Source organism: Rhinolophus sinicus, chromosome 14, assembly GCF_057876585.1.
Source record: "Rhinolophus sinicus isolate RSI-liver-muscle chromosome 14, RSI-T2T, whole genome shotgun sequence".
In the NCBI taxonomy this organism is placed as follows: domain Eukaryota; kingdom Metazoa; phylum Chordata; class Mammalia; order Chiroptera; family Rhinolophidae; genus Rhinolophus; species Rhinolophus sinicus.
The window spans coordinates 63,243,533-63,262,385 of NC_142514.1; the positions used below are offsets into that span (position 1 = coordinate 63,243,533).

An 18,853-nucleotide genomic window follows, 5' to 3' on the forward strand; every position below is an offset into this window, starting at 1 on the left:
AAAGTAAATGCTCTAGTAGGTTCTTGGGTACTATACCTAAAATGGGAAGTACGTGACCTTACGCCTGACCAAAGATATGGACATAGGGTTCTTCTCGACACACCACCCAGATCACTCTGAAGTGAAATTCAAAGTCAAAAGCATGATCCACCCACCCAGAGCTTTCTCCCTTTTTACTTTTTATCTTTTTTAATCATAGAAAACAAGAAAATTCAATAACATAAAAAGAAGAAGCTTAAACAACAGAAAAAGGAATATAGGGGAAACAGACACTGCAGGGTGAAAACTTCAAAACACTCTCAGTAATATTCTCGGAAAGATAAGAGAAGATGAAGCCACAACAGAAATGCAATAAAATAGGAGAGGGGGGCTTGTGAGGAGTGGATAAATAGAGTGTTCTCGGAAATTACAGAAAAAGATAGCAGAAATGGGGGGGAACTTACAGAATATTTAAGGAAAATAAAGCAAAAATACTCTTCAAAGAAGAAGGATAAAATTGAAAGAACAGTCCAGAGGGAAAAAAATCAAGTAATTCAAGACAATCTTCCAGGACTGAAGGACATAAGTTTTCAGAATAAAAGAGCAAAGAATAGATCCTAAAAGCTTCCAGAGAGGAAAAAAAAAAGTCACAGAGGATAGAGAATCAGAATATCACAGTCCTCAACAGAAACACCTGAAGCTCAAAGACAATGAAGGAAATCATTTGAAATTCTAAGAGAATATGATTTCCACTTAAAGTTCTACCAAATTACCAAGTAGGAAAGTCATGCAAACTTTCAAAGTATTTACGTGTCATATATTCTTTCTCAGAATATATTTCTGTAATACAGAAGAAAACACATTTCTACCTGTGTTGGGGGTTTCCAAGACCTCTTCCAAGTTCAGTAATTCACTAGAACTCACAGGACTCAGCAAATACTTATACTCACAGCTAAGCTTTATTACAGCAGAAGGATACAAAGCAAAATTAGCAAAAGGAAAAGGCACATGGAGTGATATCTGGAGAAAACCAAGCACAAGCTCCCTGTGGAGTAACATAGAACATACGTACTCCAGCATCAAATTGTGACAATACTTGTGCAGTGTCCTATACCATGGAAACTCATTAGAGACTCTGGAAATGATAGGAACCAACTAAAATCGAACTTCCCAAAGGCCAACCAAGAGCCAAACTTGGAAGCAGGCCTTTCTAAGGATGGCACTCTCAAGCCTGTTGTATTAACTCTTTTCTACACACTACCCAAATGAGGACTTCTTATGTATCTGTATATGCATAGGAGATACATATACTTCTTGGAAGGATTCATAAGAAGCTAATGACATGTTTGCCTCTGAGGAGGGAAAAAGTTGGTGCCTGAGAGAAAGTGGGATGAGGGAGACTTGCTTTTCACCGTTTACCCTTTTGTTCCTTTTGCAACTCATGTATACAACAGAGCAAGATTTAAAGAACTATATGTTAGGTACCTTTAACTACTTAATTTTTGTTGCTTCTCTAGATGTGAGCAGGACAAAATCCTCCAACTTGCTCCAATCCGTTTCTTAGAATGGAAAACTTCCCCAAGGGCATATACAGGTCTGTCTGGAACTTGCAGCTGGAGAAGTTTGACATTCAAAATCCCAAGCAGTGTTTTCCATAGAGTCTCTAATTAATATGTGGTGAAACAAAAACAATCTTGAATACTTCTAATAAAATTGCTTTGAAACCTGTAAGTAGCCTAGTTATCAATAGTTACATAAATAACCCATTCAGATGGTGAGAATGCTCAGATTGTTTCACGTGGCCTGTTGTAATCATCTTCTAGTTTTCTGGGCTCTAGATTTTCCTTCCTTTAACCCATCTAATAATTATATGGTTTTCAAACCTTAGTCTTGATAAGAATAACCTGCCAGTCTCAAAATACAGGGTCATAGGCCCTATTCCCAGAGATTCTGATTCACAGCGTCTGGATGGGGCCCAGGAATGTGAATGTCAAGCAAGAGCCCCAGGTGATTGTGACGCAGGTGGTTGTGACATATAATTGGAGAGACACTGGCATAATGAGTGTAGTGCTTTCAGAATCTTTCTAAAGTACAGGGTTTGGGGTTTTGTTTTTGTTTCTCACATCTCACTATCTTTTCAAAAATCTTTCCTCATTTAGTATGGCAGAATTTCTTAATCATATGGGAGCTCACAATTCCTTCTGAGGATCTAAAACTATGCACTCTCTAGAATAGTGTATATGCATGTTCATACAAATTTTGTGTACAGTTTTTAAGTTTATCTATGGACCACTAGGGTCCTTGATCTTAGGTATAAGGCTAAGAAGTGATTATTCACATGTACAGTCCTCAAATGGCCTTCATAGTATTTCTTTTACTGCTCAATTCACTCATGCCCCATTTTCCCAAAGCTTCCTATGTTCAGCTCCTTCCCATTCCCCTTACCCACTGCTATCTTGTCATTTCCACCAATAACATGTAAAAGGATCACATTTTCCTGAACCAAAAATCAGGATTCTGTGCAAGTGATGACACTTGGTGCAGATGGTAGAAAACTCTGTCTCACTCAGCCACAATCTCCGCTGGTTTTCACAGCCAGAAGTTATGGAGACTTCTGTTCCCAGCACTTGAACCCTGGACTACGGAGCCTGGTGTGTGGCTGGGGCCCATTATCCCTCAAGAGAACCTCCAAAGCCAAGATAGCCCTCTTGATTTTTAACCGCACACACAAGAGTGTGGGGCCAGCCTATTCCGTGTCCTGCCCCTTCTCCCAGTCTTGACATGTCTTCTTCTATATATCCTTAATTACAGGACTTCTGTTCAGCTAGACTTCGGGCAATTCTCAGTGATGGTTGTTCTGTAGTTTAGTTGTAATTTGGATGTGGTTGTGGGAGGAGGGGAGCACAGCATTTACTCATCCATCTTGACCAGAAACCCCTCTTGGTCTAAACATCCTTGTGCAGATTTTTGTGTTATAATATTTGTAAACAAAACAAATTTAAATTTACTTTTGCAATTTAACTAAATCTAATTAAATACTTTTTCTAAAATAGAACCATTCACAATTCTATAATTGCATGTCCCTCAAGTTAATCTACTGATCTACAAGCGCATGCCATAGAGTAAAAAATAAAAATTACAGTAGCAACATAAAATATCAAACATATGCAATTGAATTGAACAAGTATGCAAGATACAAGACCTCTATGTAGAAAAGTATAAAACATTATTCAGAAAAATGGGAAAAGATCAGTGAAAGAAAAGTATTCATATTGGAAAGGAAGAAGAAAAATTGTCTCTGTTAGCAGATGACATGATTGTATATATAGAAAACCATGAAGGCACCACCCAAAAAATATTAGAACTAATGAAGAAATTGAAGAAAGTCGCAAGATATAAAAATCAACATGCAAAAATCAGCTGAGTTTCTATACATTCACATTTTCTTTTTAAAATTCAAAATTTATTAGAATTAATATATTACAGCATTCATAGTTAAGGTCATTCTTTTCCAAGTTTCAAAACAGTTTGTTAAAATAAAACAATGAATTGGATGGGATAATATTACTTTCATATTACCAAATATCCAGTTAAATAAAATCTATGACTCCCAGTAAAAAATAAAATAATTATAAACACAGTGGTCCAATGGTCTAATCTCGTGGATTTAGCTTGATACACACTATTGCATTTTACTACAGGAACATGCTGTGAGATTTTGACTAAATCCTCACACCTGTGGTCTAGGTTCCTCTGCTCATCAACACCAGTGGATTCTAGAAGAAAATAACATTTTGAAAGTTAATTTGTGCATTTAGGGATTCTCCTGTTTAAATATCAGTAGGCAGCTAATGCAGGTGTCTGCCCGTGGGCAGTTAAGTTAAAAATGGAATATAAAATATGTAGCAGTGGACTCTGTTCAAAGTATGTACTAGCATCCCTCTGCTCATTTAATTCTCACAACAACCTACGAGACAGTTTCGATCACTGTCCTCTCTAATTTACAAACAAAGGGGCACTGGAGGTTAAATAACAGTTTTGCTCAGATAGTAAGGCATGGAGCTAGGATTTAAACTGAGGCAACGTGGCTCAAAGTCCATGATTATACCAAGTACGCTATGCAGTCTCCATCTCACCACTGGGAAGAGCAAGTCTAAGGCTGGGCAGGAGTGTGGGAGCCCCATCTTTTCTGGCCTTTGAGCAAGTGTCTATCAGGTCAGATGGAACAGCACAGCTTCCCAGGACCATTTTCAGCAACCAAAGCAACACTATTTTAGCAGATGGTCACTTAAATTAGATAACGAGACTATATGCTGTTTGCTGGGATGGAGAAAACAAGTCACCACTAAGGTGACTGTGGGGACAGAGTTCCAGAGAGCAGTTGTCAGGCTCTCGGCCTCACGTGGAAAGGTGCTGGCTCGGGTAGTGGATGGCCGTCAGCTGTGACTAGTTGGCCGTCAGCTATCACCGGTTAGCCATTAGCCACTGATATAACTGCCGTGGCTATGTTAGGGATTGGTGTGTTGGTTGCCAGAGAAGCACGGCGGATTGCAGCTAGCAAGTGAGGTTGGTTGGCAGAGAAGTGGACGGCAGATTGCGGATCATGTGGCTCCTGCTTCCTGTGTCTCCAACCCAGCCACCAGCGAGAACGTAGTGGTATGACTCCCCTATCTATGGCTCCATTGGTGTTCCTTTCTGGCCTCACCATATCCTGCGTTCTTATGTGGGGAGCGGGACTAGAGACCCCGCATGACACCCTGCATGACAGTGACATAGCCCAAGATTGCCAAAAAGTGAGCAGCATGGGCCAGGATGGCTTCTGGAATCTGCATGAGCCATCCTTACCATACCTTTGAATAGCAGCTCTCAAAGTCCCCCCTTACACCTGTCTTCCCCTCCTGTAAGAGATGGTGTTCAGCCTTTTTTGTGGGTCTTCCAGTATAACAAGCTCACCACCCCACAAAGCAGCCGGCCTGTTTTAAGGAAACTAATAATTACAAATAGCTTCCTAAGCTGAGCCTGAAATTATCTACCTTTACCTTCATTGGTCCTGGTTCTTTCTCTCGTGGACCTCTAGAACACCTACAATCCCTTCCTCACCTGGTACCCTTCATGTATATGAGGATAGACAACACATATTGTCTCCTCCTCTGCTTCTCAAATCCTTCCTTTTCTTGGCTAACTAATCAACTTTTGTCAATGTTCCTCATATAACATACTTTCCAGACTTTTTACCATCCCACCCACAACCCTTTTTGATGAGCTTTAAGGATATATATAAGTTGAATGTTTGCATTCCAGGTCAGACATGATCTGGCCAACGCAGCGTACAACAGAATTGCTAACTTCTCTGAGCTGCAATGCCTAATGCTTCCTGCACATGAATGGTATTCCCTAGCTTCCTGGGCAGCAGTAGCCCTCTTGGCTCATAGTAAATTCACGATAACTAAAACCCCTTTGCTACCTCTGTTTGACGGGAAGTATTTTGCACCGGATCTCTTTCATTTAACTGTGCAGTCAGTTTACTTAAGAAACGACTTTACATTCATCCCTTGAAATTGTGTCTTATATGAGCCAGTCCATCCTGAATACAAAGAGACAGTGTGGCCTCATACATTCCACTTGGATTTTGAAAACAAGCTGTCAACCTGTAAACATGGCTTTTGTCTCCATGGACCACCACTGAAAAGGTGTCCATTACCTATTATCGCAATCAGGCTCTGAGAAAACGCCAGAGGCAGAACTGAGAAGCAAGTGGAAGCTTTCATTTCATAGCCTATGTGTTTCTCATCTTTATGACTTGTTTCTGCAGTCCCCCTCCACGGAGATACACACAGTATTTCATCTGGTGTCTGTATATAGTTTGCTAGAGCTGCCATAACAAAGTACCACAAATCCAGTGGCTTAAACAACAGAAAGTGATTGTCTGATAGTTGTAGAGGAAAGAAGGTAATGGCAGGGACAGTTCCTTCCGAGGGCTGTGAGAAAAGGATCTCTTCCGGGCTTCTCCTTGGCTGGTAGGTGGTCATCTTCATGTTTCCATGATATTCTCCTGCTCTGCCAGTCTGTCTCCTTTTTTATAAAGGACACTATACAAATGGGATCAGAGCCCACCCTAATGACTTTATTTTAACCTACTAAAGACCCTATCTTCAAATCGTCACGTCCAGCGCAACACAGGCAATGAGAGAACGAGAAGGGGCGGAGAAGGATTAAGAGAGAAACAGAAATCAAGGAAGTTATGAAACAGGGGCCAAGGGTCTCCCAGCCTCATAGGACTGAGAGCCCCGAATCGGGCCACCTTCTGGCTTTTATTGATGTACACACAAGGAAGTAGCATTGTTTTCTCCACGGTCTGTGAGTCTCATACATCATAGCAGAAAACTGATTCAAATCAATCACCCTTGCCTGCAAACAGCCGGAACAGAAAGTCCCATGACATCTTAACAATTATGGTATGTGCCTCCCCAGGGACAAACCCTTTATGCTGAAACTTATTGATAAGAATGGAAGGAGAACTGATGTTATCCCATCATTGACTCACTTCCCAAGCAGGTTGTGGGAAGGGATATAGCTACATAGGCAGAAGCTCTCCTTAGCCGGGGGAAGGTGGGGGGCTGTGCCCACCTCTATCGACCCCGTGAGTTCTCCTGGTGGTCCCCATGTGACTGCATTGGCTTGGATTGTTCCTTCCATCAGGAATCTTACCCATCATTGACTGACCAGCCATCTTTTGGGGCCCAAACAGAGAGACAGGAGGTGTAAGCACAAAGGTGAAGCAAACTCCCTGAATGGAACAGTCTCACAGACTCTTCTTTCTTTAGGGGCAGGTACAAGGGGACAGTTGGTTAGGCTGCTGTGTGACAATACAATAATGCTACATTCCTAGGAACTGGGGGGTTAGGACTTCAACCTATGACTATTGAGGAGACACAGTTCAACCTGTAACAGTGTGGATGTACCAACCACTTTGCAATGTCCATTTCTTCCACAGCGTTCAAGATACAGACAGGACTCTCTCGTATTCTGGTTGATATACTGGTCTGCTCTGGTTGAGAGCAAACGTTTGAAATTGCTCTCGTGGTCACATGGACTATGCTGACATGGAGCTGATGAGGACGGTGATTACGGTGGCCATGGTGGCACTGGTGGCAATTTTGCCAAGAGAAACTGCAGTTCAGTATCATGCACACAACCTGCTCTTGTTAAAAGAACTGTCATGTTCCAACATACCCCACATGTCTGCACAGCCAGAAACATACCTCCCCAGACGTCAGGGGCCAGATCAACTAATGAGACGTAATTTAATAGGGAGCTAACCTGGCCTCCTGATGACAGCCCTGGTTCACAGCACATTGATCCTGTTCGTCACCATGATTCTATTGGGATCAGTGCTGCCCTTTCAGCACTTGTGATTTTGGACAGAATCAAAGGACCTGAATTCTAATCCCAGGTTTACCTCTTTAAAACTATTTGGCCCTAGCATTATCGCTTGTCCTCGCTGGTTAATGAAAGGTAAAAAGAGAGAAAGGAATTGGCCTTCTGGAGGAAGCACAAGCCATTTCTGGATTCAGTGTGCAGGAGCCTGTCCCTTGGAGGCTGTTCCCTCAGGGTCACTGAGGAGGTCAAGCGGAGCCTCAGGCAGGCCAAGGCCAGGCCGGGGGCAGTAACTGCTCATCTGCCCTCTGTGCTCCAGCCTGAAGAGAGGCAGGTCTCCCTTGCTGACATGGAACCCGAGTCTCCCGTGGGATGTTTAAAGACGGATAGCAAGACCCAAGGCAGCCTACTGCACACATCTCTACCACAGGGGTGTCCGTGTGTTTGTTCCCTGTAAACTGGTGGTGTAGCTTCTTCAGAATTATGCTGGACACAGCCTGTCAGCATGTGAGTCGTGTTGCAAAAATGTACAGTCATAATCTGGTGAAGGGTCCTGTTATATTAGCTAAGCTGATGTTTCTCAGGAAAGTTAATGTTCTCTTAGTACACAAGAAGCCATTTGGGATATTGGCAACTCCAGGCTGAACAAAAGTACGTTTCCCTTCTTTCCTGAATTACAGGAACCACGTGCTAATATCACAACTGGGCCCTGGTCACTGCCCTTTAGCTCAGTAGTTGTCGGGCATTTGGGATTCTGATTATTTTCTTCAGCCTCATTTTCCACAGGTAGCATGGATTTTTCCAGTCATCTAAGTTTTCTAACCTTCAAAGTTGGAGGACTGAGATAAGCCTGAAGAAAGTTCAGGAGCCTGCCAATTCAGTGAAATTCCTGAGAGTTCCATGGTCTGGGATCTGTTGAGGAATGTACGCCCTTTGAGTTGAAAGCCAATGTTTTCGTATCTTGCCCCAGCTACCACTGATAACGAGTCACTTGATGGACCTCTGGGATTTGGAGAGAGATTTAACACATTCGAATGTGCTGCTCCAATCTTTTTGTTTTTCAATCGAGTAATCTAAAAGACTGCCAGCTGAGTGGGCCCAAAGCAAGAGAAGGCTCACCAGGTGGTTCAAGCGGCCTTGCAAGTGGTGCTGCCACTTGGGTTTTAATGTCCAGCTAATCCAGCGATGCTTGATGTGTCGTGCACTGTAGTGCTGCATGGAGTCTGAGACAAGCCCAGGGAGGGCGATCACAGCTCTGAGCCCCACAGAGCTGTAATTACGTATGTTTTGGAGCAAAGGCATGCCATCTTCAGCAAATCATTGCTCTGTTGTTGCCGGATATTAATAAAACATGCTGTCTTCAGGCTTTAAAAATGTTGTCAGTCTGGTGGATGCTTAATGCTATTTCACTGAGGTTTGGATTTTGATTTCCTGGATTACCCATAAAATAGGATCATGATTTTATATTTTATAGACTTCATTTTTATAACTTTGTTTGGAAGTACCTTTTCAAGTATTTCTATAGGTTGTCTACCATAGATTTCAGATTAATGTGAATTTTTAATATACTGTGAAAGATGAGCCCTTTGGTGCTTATGTATGTTGCAAATATCTTCCCCTCTTGTGTGCCATGTCTATAGTGTATCTTGCTGACTACATTGTATAATTATTCCATATCCTTATTTTTTTCCACATTCTTCTTCTATGTCTTAGACTGAAAATGGTATAGTACAATCTCTTGTTATTAGCGTGTTACTTTTTATCCTTATATCTCCTATAGTTTCTGATTTATTTAGATTTTAGTGTGTTATTTGGAACAAAGTTGTTCTTATGGGAATATTAGTATTACCACATTTGCATTATGAAATGTCGTTGTTTGACTAATTTAATGCTTTTTTGGCTAGAATTCTCAGTCCTGCATTTCAACCTCTGCTTCTTCTTGTTTACATTTTTGATATTCCCCATCTAACTCCCCCACTTTTTTTCAGCCTTTCTGAATTGCTTTATTTTAGGTATGTCTTTTATGTACAGTGTAGAGTTGGGTTTGCTTTGTGAGACAGTCTGAAAATCTCTTTCATTTATTTAGTACATGACCTATGTCTGTTTACATTATTGATAAGACTGATATGTTTGATGTCACATTTGTCATTTTATTTTATGCTATAGTTGCTATATGTTGCTATGTGGTAGTTTGCATTTTTACCCTTCCTGATATTTAGAAAGGTTGTATTTTTGTTCTAGTGTTTACCTTTATACTAATACATTGATATAGTATTCTCAGTCCTCTTTTTTTTTTTTTAATTGGTACTTCTGCTTTTGATTTGTTAGCTCTAAAATTACTCTTGACTCCTACCTGCTACATTCAGGACAATCAAAAAATCACCCTTTTCCCTACTTTTTTCTCTCATGTATTTTTACCTGTGTTATTTCTACTTTGTCAAAGAATGTAACATTTATATATTGTGCTCCCTCATCTCTGTTTTAGTCTCAGATCTGTAACTGAATATGTTCAATACTTACTGCCAGTTCTTTTGCAGAAGATTTTTCAATCATCTCTTGCTTGTATTAAGCCCAGTTTATAATAGAAAGATCTTCTATGTACAATATTCCCTTACTTCTCCCACATTATAAACTTTGTCTAGAGTAGGGGTGGGGAAACTATGGCCTGCAGGCTGTTTTGTGAGGCTGCCACCTACTCATATTTTTCACATTTTTAAAGAGTTGAGGAAAGAATATGACAGTGATCATATGTGGCCCACAGAGCCTCAATTATTTACTCTCTGGCCTTTGACCAAACCTGCTAACCCCTGCTCTAGAGTCTGGATACTTGAACAGTTTGATCGACTGCAACATTCTTGGCTTATACCGTTTTTCTCTGAGTTTCTTTAAAATGTTGCTTTACGGATGTCTTACTTTATGTGTTACTATCAAAAAATGTGAGGCCACCCTGATTTTTTTTTTCTCTGTAAACTGGCTAAGGTAATTTGGTCTAAAAAGCCAGAGGATTCCTTTAATGTGTAATAATTTTACCAGCTTGTATCTCAGTTGAGAATTCTAGGTCAGATTCTTCTGGGTACACAGTGGGCCCTTTCAGTATGAAAATCAGGACTTCTTTTGTTTCCAGAATGTTTTCTAAAATAAACAACAACACCATTCATTGTTTTGTTTTTCTTTTTCAGGGACCGCAACTTGTCTTAGCTTAGATCTTTTTTTATCTTTTATTTCTGTTACTTTCTTCCATTTTACTACTCTGTTTACATTTCATTTTCTTTGCTCCTTTACTTTTATTCTCTGTTATCCTTACTGTGATTTTGGTTGTATCTGTTCCTTCTTGGATACCTGCTAATTTATTCATTTTTGAGACAGTTTTGTTTTTTCTTTAATTTATTTTTCAGTTTGGCGAGCTTCCAATTACATCTTCGGTTTTTATTCTGAGTTATTAAATTTTCAATTTATAGTGTCCATTCATATCTGCGAAAGCCTGCTTAATTATATTCAATCTAGTTAGGGAGCGAAAGTTCTCCGTTTTATGGCTGCTTGTTATTTAATTTTGTTTTAGTTCTCAATTTTGAAGGTTTTTAAAAAGTAACTTTCTGTGGATGCTAGATACTTTGTAGATGCTGTTTGTATATGTTCATTTGTGTTGCATTTTTCAGTATCAGTAGTAACAGGTGTTCTTATAGAGGAACAGGGAGTGGTGCTTTGGTGGCTTTTCTGCTTCTTACGTTATGAGCGCCCTCTTCTGTTGATATACTGAAATGCAGTTTATTTATTTTAAAAGAAATGGGGTGTTTATGGAAAGGGGTCTGTTTTCTTCTGGATATCTTAGCCACTTTCTTCTTACCCCGAAGGAATACCTTTCGCTTCCAGAGCATTTTTCTCTCTCTCAGAAGCTACGTCTTCCCATAATTATCATCTCTGGCCCCCTACGTTTTACAAGCCCCCCCTTTTCTGGATTCCTCATAGAAAGTGCTCTGATGTACAAGATCTTGTTCTTACTCTCAGTATGTCTGCACTGCATGGAGGACCCTCTCCTAGGCTAAACTGTGGTTGACATAATCTGTGTTATCTGCTTATAGTTCTCTTTAATAAGTACTGTTAGGTTGGTGCAAAAGTTATTGCGATTTTTGCAATTATTTTTAACCTTTTAAATCGCAGTTACTTTTGCACCAACCTAATACGTGTCTGACTGCTCAAATGTAGACTCCTGGGCACACTCTACTGGTGTTGGGTGTTTATTTTTCCACATACATGAAGTATGAGTAAAATCTGTATCCTAGTTATGCAGTAGACATAATGTGGATGATTTTCTTTGCTTATTTTTATGGTAGTTGGGAAGATGAGTGGAGATTCTAAATTAGGGGTCTGTCATTATCCTGTGGGATCCTGACCACATAAATTAAGAAAAGAAAAGAAAACAAACTAGAAAAAGAATAATACAACAAAGTAGGAGTAAAGGCTAACATATCTTTCAACACAAAAAGGAATGTAATTTATACAGAATTTCGCTTTCAGAATAAAGAATAAAATTATAGTTAATATTTACTGTTTTGCTATTATGATTTAAGTAGTACACTATTGATATAAGTTCAATACACAAAGCATGAAATTATAGTTCAACTCTTTATTTTATACAATGCTTTATGGTATGGAGGCAATTTTTTTATTAAAATCAAATATTTTTATGTGACATTCATATATTTGTTTCTTTGTTGTTCAGTCCATTTACTGAATAAGTATTTATTAAGTGCCTACTGAATTTCACCACTGTTCCACGGGCTGAGGAGATACTGAGAGGCAGACACGATCTGGTCACTGTCCTCGCAGACCTTACAGCCCCCTGGGGAAATAATAATTCAGTTAAGCAGTGATGATACATCCTGATGGACACCATGATAACGGCACCACAGAACGCTGTGCATAGGAACACAGAAGAAGAACACCAAAGTTAGATGGAGAGATCGAGAAAGGCTTCCAGGAAAAGATGTGCTAGCATCTGAAGCGTGCCTCCTCTTGGCTGCAGGCCTTCAGGCACGCGTTTCCCTCTGCCATCTGCATCTGCCTGTCCTCTCTTCCCCTTCGGCCCCATCTTCCCAGTTCACCTGGCTATTTCCTACTAACCATTCTATTTCAGGTTAGATATCACTTACTCTAGAAGCCTTCTTGCAGTCCCTTAGACTCCCCCAGGTGCTGAAATTTGTTGGGATGTCTGTCTGCTTTGCTGACCTGAATGAAGGACTAAATGAATGAGAGAATTAGGTAGGACAAGTAGGTAGTTTTCTTAGAATACAATCAGAAACATTGTTACTGGAACTGGTGGAAATGGAAAAAATGACCCAGTGCGGAGAAAGTATAGGATAATGGTTTGCAAGGTGCTCAATGATTTGACAGGCCTGCATTTTGGGTTGTTCTTGAGAATTCTAAGGGTTAAAAGATTTATATGGAATTAACTGGTTTAGGATTCTCAATTTACAGAAAATTATTGTTTCAGTACTGTAACTGCCTGAAGATTTCAGACACTGTCAGGAGATATTTCTGAGGGTTCTACCTCCTAATATTAAAGTATGTCCTGGAAGTGGTGGCAATGATAGCCTTGTTGTAATGTTAAACAAGCAATTTTATGAAACAAATTTGAACACTGTGTAAGGCTTGCGGCGAGATAATGAGGCTAAGCGAGTCAGGCGGGTTGAGAAAGGTGAATACTTTATTCTGCGCTGTCCGGCGAGGTTCACCGGTCCGCAGATGGGGCCGGTGAAGTCGCGCCCAGGGCAGAGCGAGGGAGACATATATGCGATTTTTGGGGTGGGGGTTGGCTGAGTGAGGTGGCAGTTGAGCAGGCCCCCCCAGCGCAGATCGGGCATGAGCAGCTGCATCCGGGAGTTGTTTATGGCACCAAGGTCTGCTGCCTTTTCAGGGAAATGCCAGGGGCCCCAGTTTCCGTCTTGCGAGGAGGGGTCTGGCTTGGCTCCTGGCCGCTTTGACCATGCCCGTAACTGACCTAACACAATGGACTGGAAATCACAGCACCAGGATTCTCATAGCAGATCAGCCTTTTATTAGGCAAGAAATTTCTCCTTTGTGCCTCATTCTTTCTTTCTATAAAATGAGAATGATCAGTCATTTTCTACTTCAACAGGAATATTTCCAGATAAAGGCATGTCTCAGCCGTCAAACACGAGCATTTATGGAGCCTACTATGTGTTCAATTCCCAGCATTGTTTTAAAAGCCTAGGATACAGCAGTAAATAAGACAAATGTGGCCATGCCCTTAGGGAGCTTGCTTCTAATGGGGATAGGGGAGCAGACAGACAATAAAGAAGTAAGACAACATCAGCTACTGATTAGAACTGTGAAGAGCATAATTTAAAAGATCGTAATACAGAGTGTTAGGGCAGGAGAGATGCTTTGGTTCCAAGGACACCATTTCTGTGGAGACATCACTACGATTTAATTAATAAGGAGGTAGGCATGTAAAGAGAGGGAAAAACAGCCTGAACAAAAGGAACACTAAATGTCACGGTCCTAAGATAGGAATGAGTTTGTGGTCTTAGACCTGAAACAAGGCCAGTGGGTTGAAGTCTGTGATAAACAAGCAGGAATATAGAGGGAGATAAAATAAAAAATTCAGCAAGGAACAGAGGCCAATTCAAGGAGTTTGGATTTTATTCTCAGTAAGGTGGTAAGCCATTGGAGGATTTTTAAGCTAAGGATTTACATGATTCTTAAAATATTTTAGAAAAATCAAAATGACTGCTATACGGAATAGCTTGTAGAGAGGCCAGAATGGAAGCAGAGAGACCAGCTAGGAAGATAGTGCATACATACTATATAGTGCATGAGGATTCGATACAGGGCAGAAGTTCAAATTTTGAGTTAAGTTCCTTGTAGTTATATAATTTTAAACAAATCACCACATAGAACTTCATGTGGGGTTTGATTTTTTTTTATAATCTTAAAAAAGTAAACAAATCTGGAATGCTAGCATGTAGTTTGTGTTGCTGTTAAGTTTGTACTTAGAAGATTCTCACTGGTGCCTAAGTGATTCCTAGCTGGCAGTACTGAATTTCTAATTAAGTATCTCAGGTTTGAGAAATTCTGCCCCACACAATTTTGCAGATATATTTGGGATAATTTTGATGAATGATGTCTCAGAATCAGCTAATATCATAAAATATAAGTCATTTTGGGAGCTGAAAATGATGAGGAAAAATCTGAAAAAGTATATTATTCCTCTTTTTTTCAATTATAATTATATAAATAACTTTCCCATAATCAAATCAGATTTTAAAAGTAATGGAAAAGTAATCAAAATAAAAATATATGCATTTGGTTATTGGTAGTACATTAAATAAAGGTGCTCCAGAAATGATTACAAGCTTAAAGAAGAACTTGGTTGTGGTTCCTGGATTTACAGTGTTTTACTATATTTGTAAAGTACTTTTATTATCCAATAAGCATTTTGCTCTTAGTTCTAATTTCCTCAGCATGTAAGGAAAAAAGAAGAGGGGAGTGGAAGAGTGTAATATAACTCTAGGGTCCTTTCAAGGATGAAAAGTTTAATCCTTTAATCAGATTCAAACTATAGCCTTTGCTTTTTTTTTTTTTTTTTTTTTTTTTAGCCTTTGATGGTTGGAAGAAAAAGCACTTTGAAACAAAGAAAGTCACAGCATCATTGGAGGAGGTTTTAACAAAACTTCGAGAAGATTTAGAACTTTACTATAAAAAATTGCTCATGCAACTTGAAGCCAGGGAGATCAAAATGAGACCAAAGAATCTGGCAAACATCGCAGACTCTAAGGTGCTATAAAAGTGTTCACATTCTATTAGAGAAGTTCTAGTCAAGATATATGCTTTCTCATTGTTTCTCATTAATCATATTTCAGATGCTAGGGCACAAGTAGCAAAACCTTGATTTAACCTGGTTGAAATAAGAAAATTCATGATCTCATGTAATGGATGCTAAGGAGATACATTCAGCAGCTTACTGATGTCTTTAAGGGCCCAGGTGCTTCTGATATTTCTCCCATTATTTTCTAGTGTTGGATTCATTATAAGATGGCTTTCCCTCATGGTAGCATTAGAGTGGCCAATGGTAAGTAAGGCTGTCTCCCTCCATACCCAGAGAGAACCTCTTCCAGATGCATGGAATATGTAAAGCTTTCCCTTTTGCCTGGTGGGGTGTTAACCAGGCCCACCGTGGACTGCTGGTAGTTACCAGAGAGTGCTATGTGCTGACTTAGACCAATTAGGATCAAATCTGTACCTGAGGCCAGCGTCACTTTTCTTATTTATGGGGGAGATGAACACGTGATGCAATACAGAGGGGCACGAACATGGTATGCACTCCTCTTTTTCAGTGTGTGTGGGGGTTATTTATACCCACGGAATCAGGTATTGGTTTTCCAAAGAAATTTTTAAATTATATTAAATTTTGATCAACTAATTTTGAAATAGTCTTGAATCTGAAAAATCAGAGACCAGGTCAACGTTTAATTGAGTAATTCCACCAGATATTTAAACAACAAATTTCAGAGGCCATTTTTCAGGTTAATTTTGTTGGTTGATCCCACTTATCCAAAAAAAAATTGTGTAATATGTTAGTTATTATTAAGAGTATAGTTTTAACCTGAGGCATATTGAAATATTGAAAGTTTACTCATTTATATTTTCCAGTTTTATGGAGATATAATTGACATAGTATTGTGTCGATTTAAGGCGTACAACACAATGATTTGATATATGTGTATACTATGAAATGATTACTCCAATATATCTATTAGGTTGGTACAAAAGTAATTGTGATTTAAAAAATTAAAAATAATTGCAAAACTGCAATAACTTTTGTACAAACCTAATAGTTAACATCTATTATCTCTCAGCTACAACTGTTTTCTTAAAATGAAAACCTTTAAGAGCTAGTCTCTTAACTCTTAAATATACAATAGATATTGTTAACTATAGTTACTAGGCTGTACGTCACATCCCCCAACTTATTTATATTATAACTAGAAATTTGTACCTTTTGGCCCATTCACCTATTTCTTCCACCCACCATCCTTGGCAACCACCAATATATTCTCGGTTTCTATGAGTAAAAGTTTATTTTAGATAAATTTGATGTAAAAACCAAACAGCCTCAAGTAATGTTTTCTCCATATTAGCTGATACTTATTTAAAGCATAGTTGATACTTTCTGTCTTACTATTTTATGAAGTTCAATATACACTAGTGTTTTTTCACAATGGCAGCTTAGATTTTTAAATAATTTCTTTGTTTATCATTATACCTCAGAAACTTTTTGAACAAAAGTAACCAAAAAAGCTTATTATATTAAATATATTTTCTTGTATTAAATAAGTTTTCTTATGTAAAACATAGTATCTCATTATTAAATATTTTAAAGTAATTCTCATCATATTCAGCTGATAGAGCAAGAGCATTATGCCAATTTCTAAAGCATTGCTAATATCTGAAACCCAGCATATTCCTTTTATAGTAATAGTTGTTGGCTTTTATGGTCCTAATTTAATGGTAACTTTTACAAATATCTGTTTATTTTTATAATACATGAATAATGGTAGTAGAACAGAAGAGAAAGTGGTCCCTAAAACTTAAGAAATCAACTGGTCAGTAGCAATTTACTCCAAAGCAATAAGTTTATTTTATGGAATAGGTTATTTTCATGATTTGCTCTTTTGATATTTGTTATCACATTGCAGTTTATATTAGTAAGGCAGTTAAAAATAAAAATATATAGATGTTATCCTTAGTAAGGATGTCTTTATAAATCTCACACAGAATTACTTATAATCCAGATCACTGAGGTACAGCGTGCAGTTGACTGACTTAAGAGAAAATTGGATACACACAAAATGAATCTCATCATAGAAGTTAAGATAATTTGCATTTCTCCTAATCAGATTACAACATTTATCCTGAAATAGAATATTTTGGTGTTTTAAATTTGGGTGTCAATAGCATAAAGGTAGTAAGGATTGACTGTCTTAAAACTGTTCCCTTAACAACAAAGAGCACGAGTGGAAAAAAATTCAATAACAAGTAAATCGTGAAAAGATGCATGTTATAACAAGTCCAAAGTAAAATTTAGGAAAATTCTGGTAAAAATTAAAAGAAAAGGACCCTGTGAATCAGTATAAAGTGTCCATAAAATATTTAAAAGAAGTGGTTTTCATGTATTGCAATCATTCATAAATAAATCTGACAAACCACTGAGATCTCTGAGCTCCCATTGAATTTTTTTCTCTCGCTTGCGTAATTATCTCATTCTCTGTGGTTATTTTCATATATATATATATATATATATATATATATATATATGATACATATATATGATACATATATATGGTTGTCATCATATGTGGTTACCATCAGTGTAATTTTCATACACTTTTTTACTTTTTAAATGTATATACAATTTTTTTTGGCACCCTCTGTATTTACCATAATAATCCAGTGGCAGTGAAGGCATTAAAGGGAAATGAGAGAAGACAGTTAAAGCAGTTAAAAAAAAACAAAAAAAAAACTTATTTACATGACAATTATGTAATTTTAAAAGGGTAAAATGAAGTTCATTTTTGAAAGGTAATTCTGTTTATAGATGAGAAAACAAGCAATTCCAGAGTTACGCACATTAAAAGCTTAACTGGCACAGAATAAAATTAATACACTTTTACCACTTCAATTAGGTATGTTAATTTAAGATTTGTATTTGTCTAAGACTTTAAATATTTATTTGAACACATTTGTTTAACCTTTGTTCTCCTTGGCAATGTTTTATGTAAATCATTAGATTTATATCTTTTCACTTTCCGTGTGCGTATTACAAACGGTTTCAGAGAATACTAGATGTACGCATATAAAGGCGGCACGGTGGTTATTTGGGTATTTTTTATGGTTTCGAATCCATTACATATTATTTGACAGTACTATATTGCATAATTTTCAGTTTTAAATAGTCTTAAAATTTAATAGCTATTGGTGTATATTTATTAATTGGAAAATTACCTTTTCAAATTAGTTGATAATGAGAATGATTATGCTTACTGTCACTTAGACAGTAGTAAATAGTCAATCCAAAAAAAATTTAATAGCTAATATGACTGTAAAATTTAATTATAAAAATAATAGTTTAGCAAATATGAATATAAAGAGGGTGCCAAAAAATGTATACACATTTTAAGAAAGGAAAAAACTGTGTTAAAATTCAAACAATATATGCCGATAACAAAAGATGAATACAAGTCACATTTGACTTCTGCAATTACAAGAGGTGCTCAAAGTGGTTACCATCATTGTAAGTTTAATACAGTTCTTTCTTTCTTAAAATGTGTATACATTTTTTTGGCACCCTCTGTATTTGCATGTAAATAGAGACATTTTAATTGGTCATTGTATTTTAATTAAAACAACCTGGCAATATAAAAGACTAGGGATATTGAACTTACATCCATAGCTATGATATAGTTTAGTGTCTAAG

The 18,853-nt window shown here is 38.0% G+C and overlaps 1 protein-coding gene across 1 annotated transcript in view; it reads left to right on the forward strand.

The window, feature by feature from the left end:
* Nucleotides 1–18,034, forward strand: part of SPATA1 (spermatogenesis associated 1) — a 69,200-nt gene extending 51,166 nt beyond the window's left edge. The window contains exon 14 of the mRNA XM_088791252.1: nt 17,975–18,034. Coding sequence (XP_088647378.1) covers nt 17,975–18,019 — 45 coding nt within the window. The 3' untranslated portion in view covers nt 18,020–18,034. The remainder of the gene's footprint in view (nt 1–17,974) is intronic.
* The last annotated feature ends 819 nt before the right edge of the window (nt 18,035–18,853 follow it).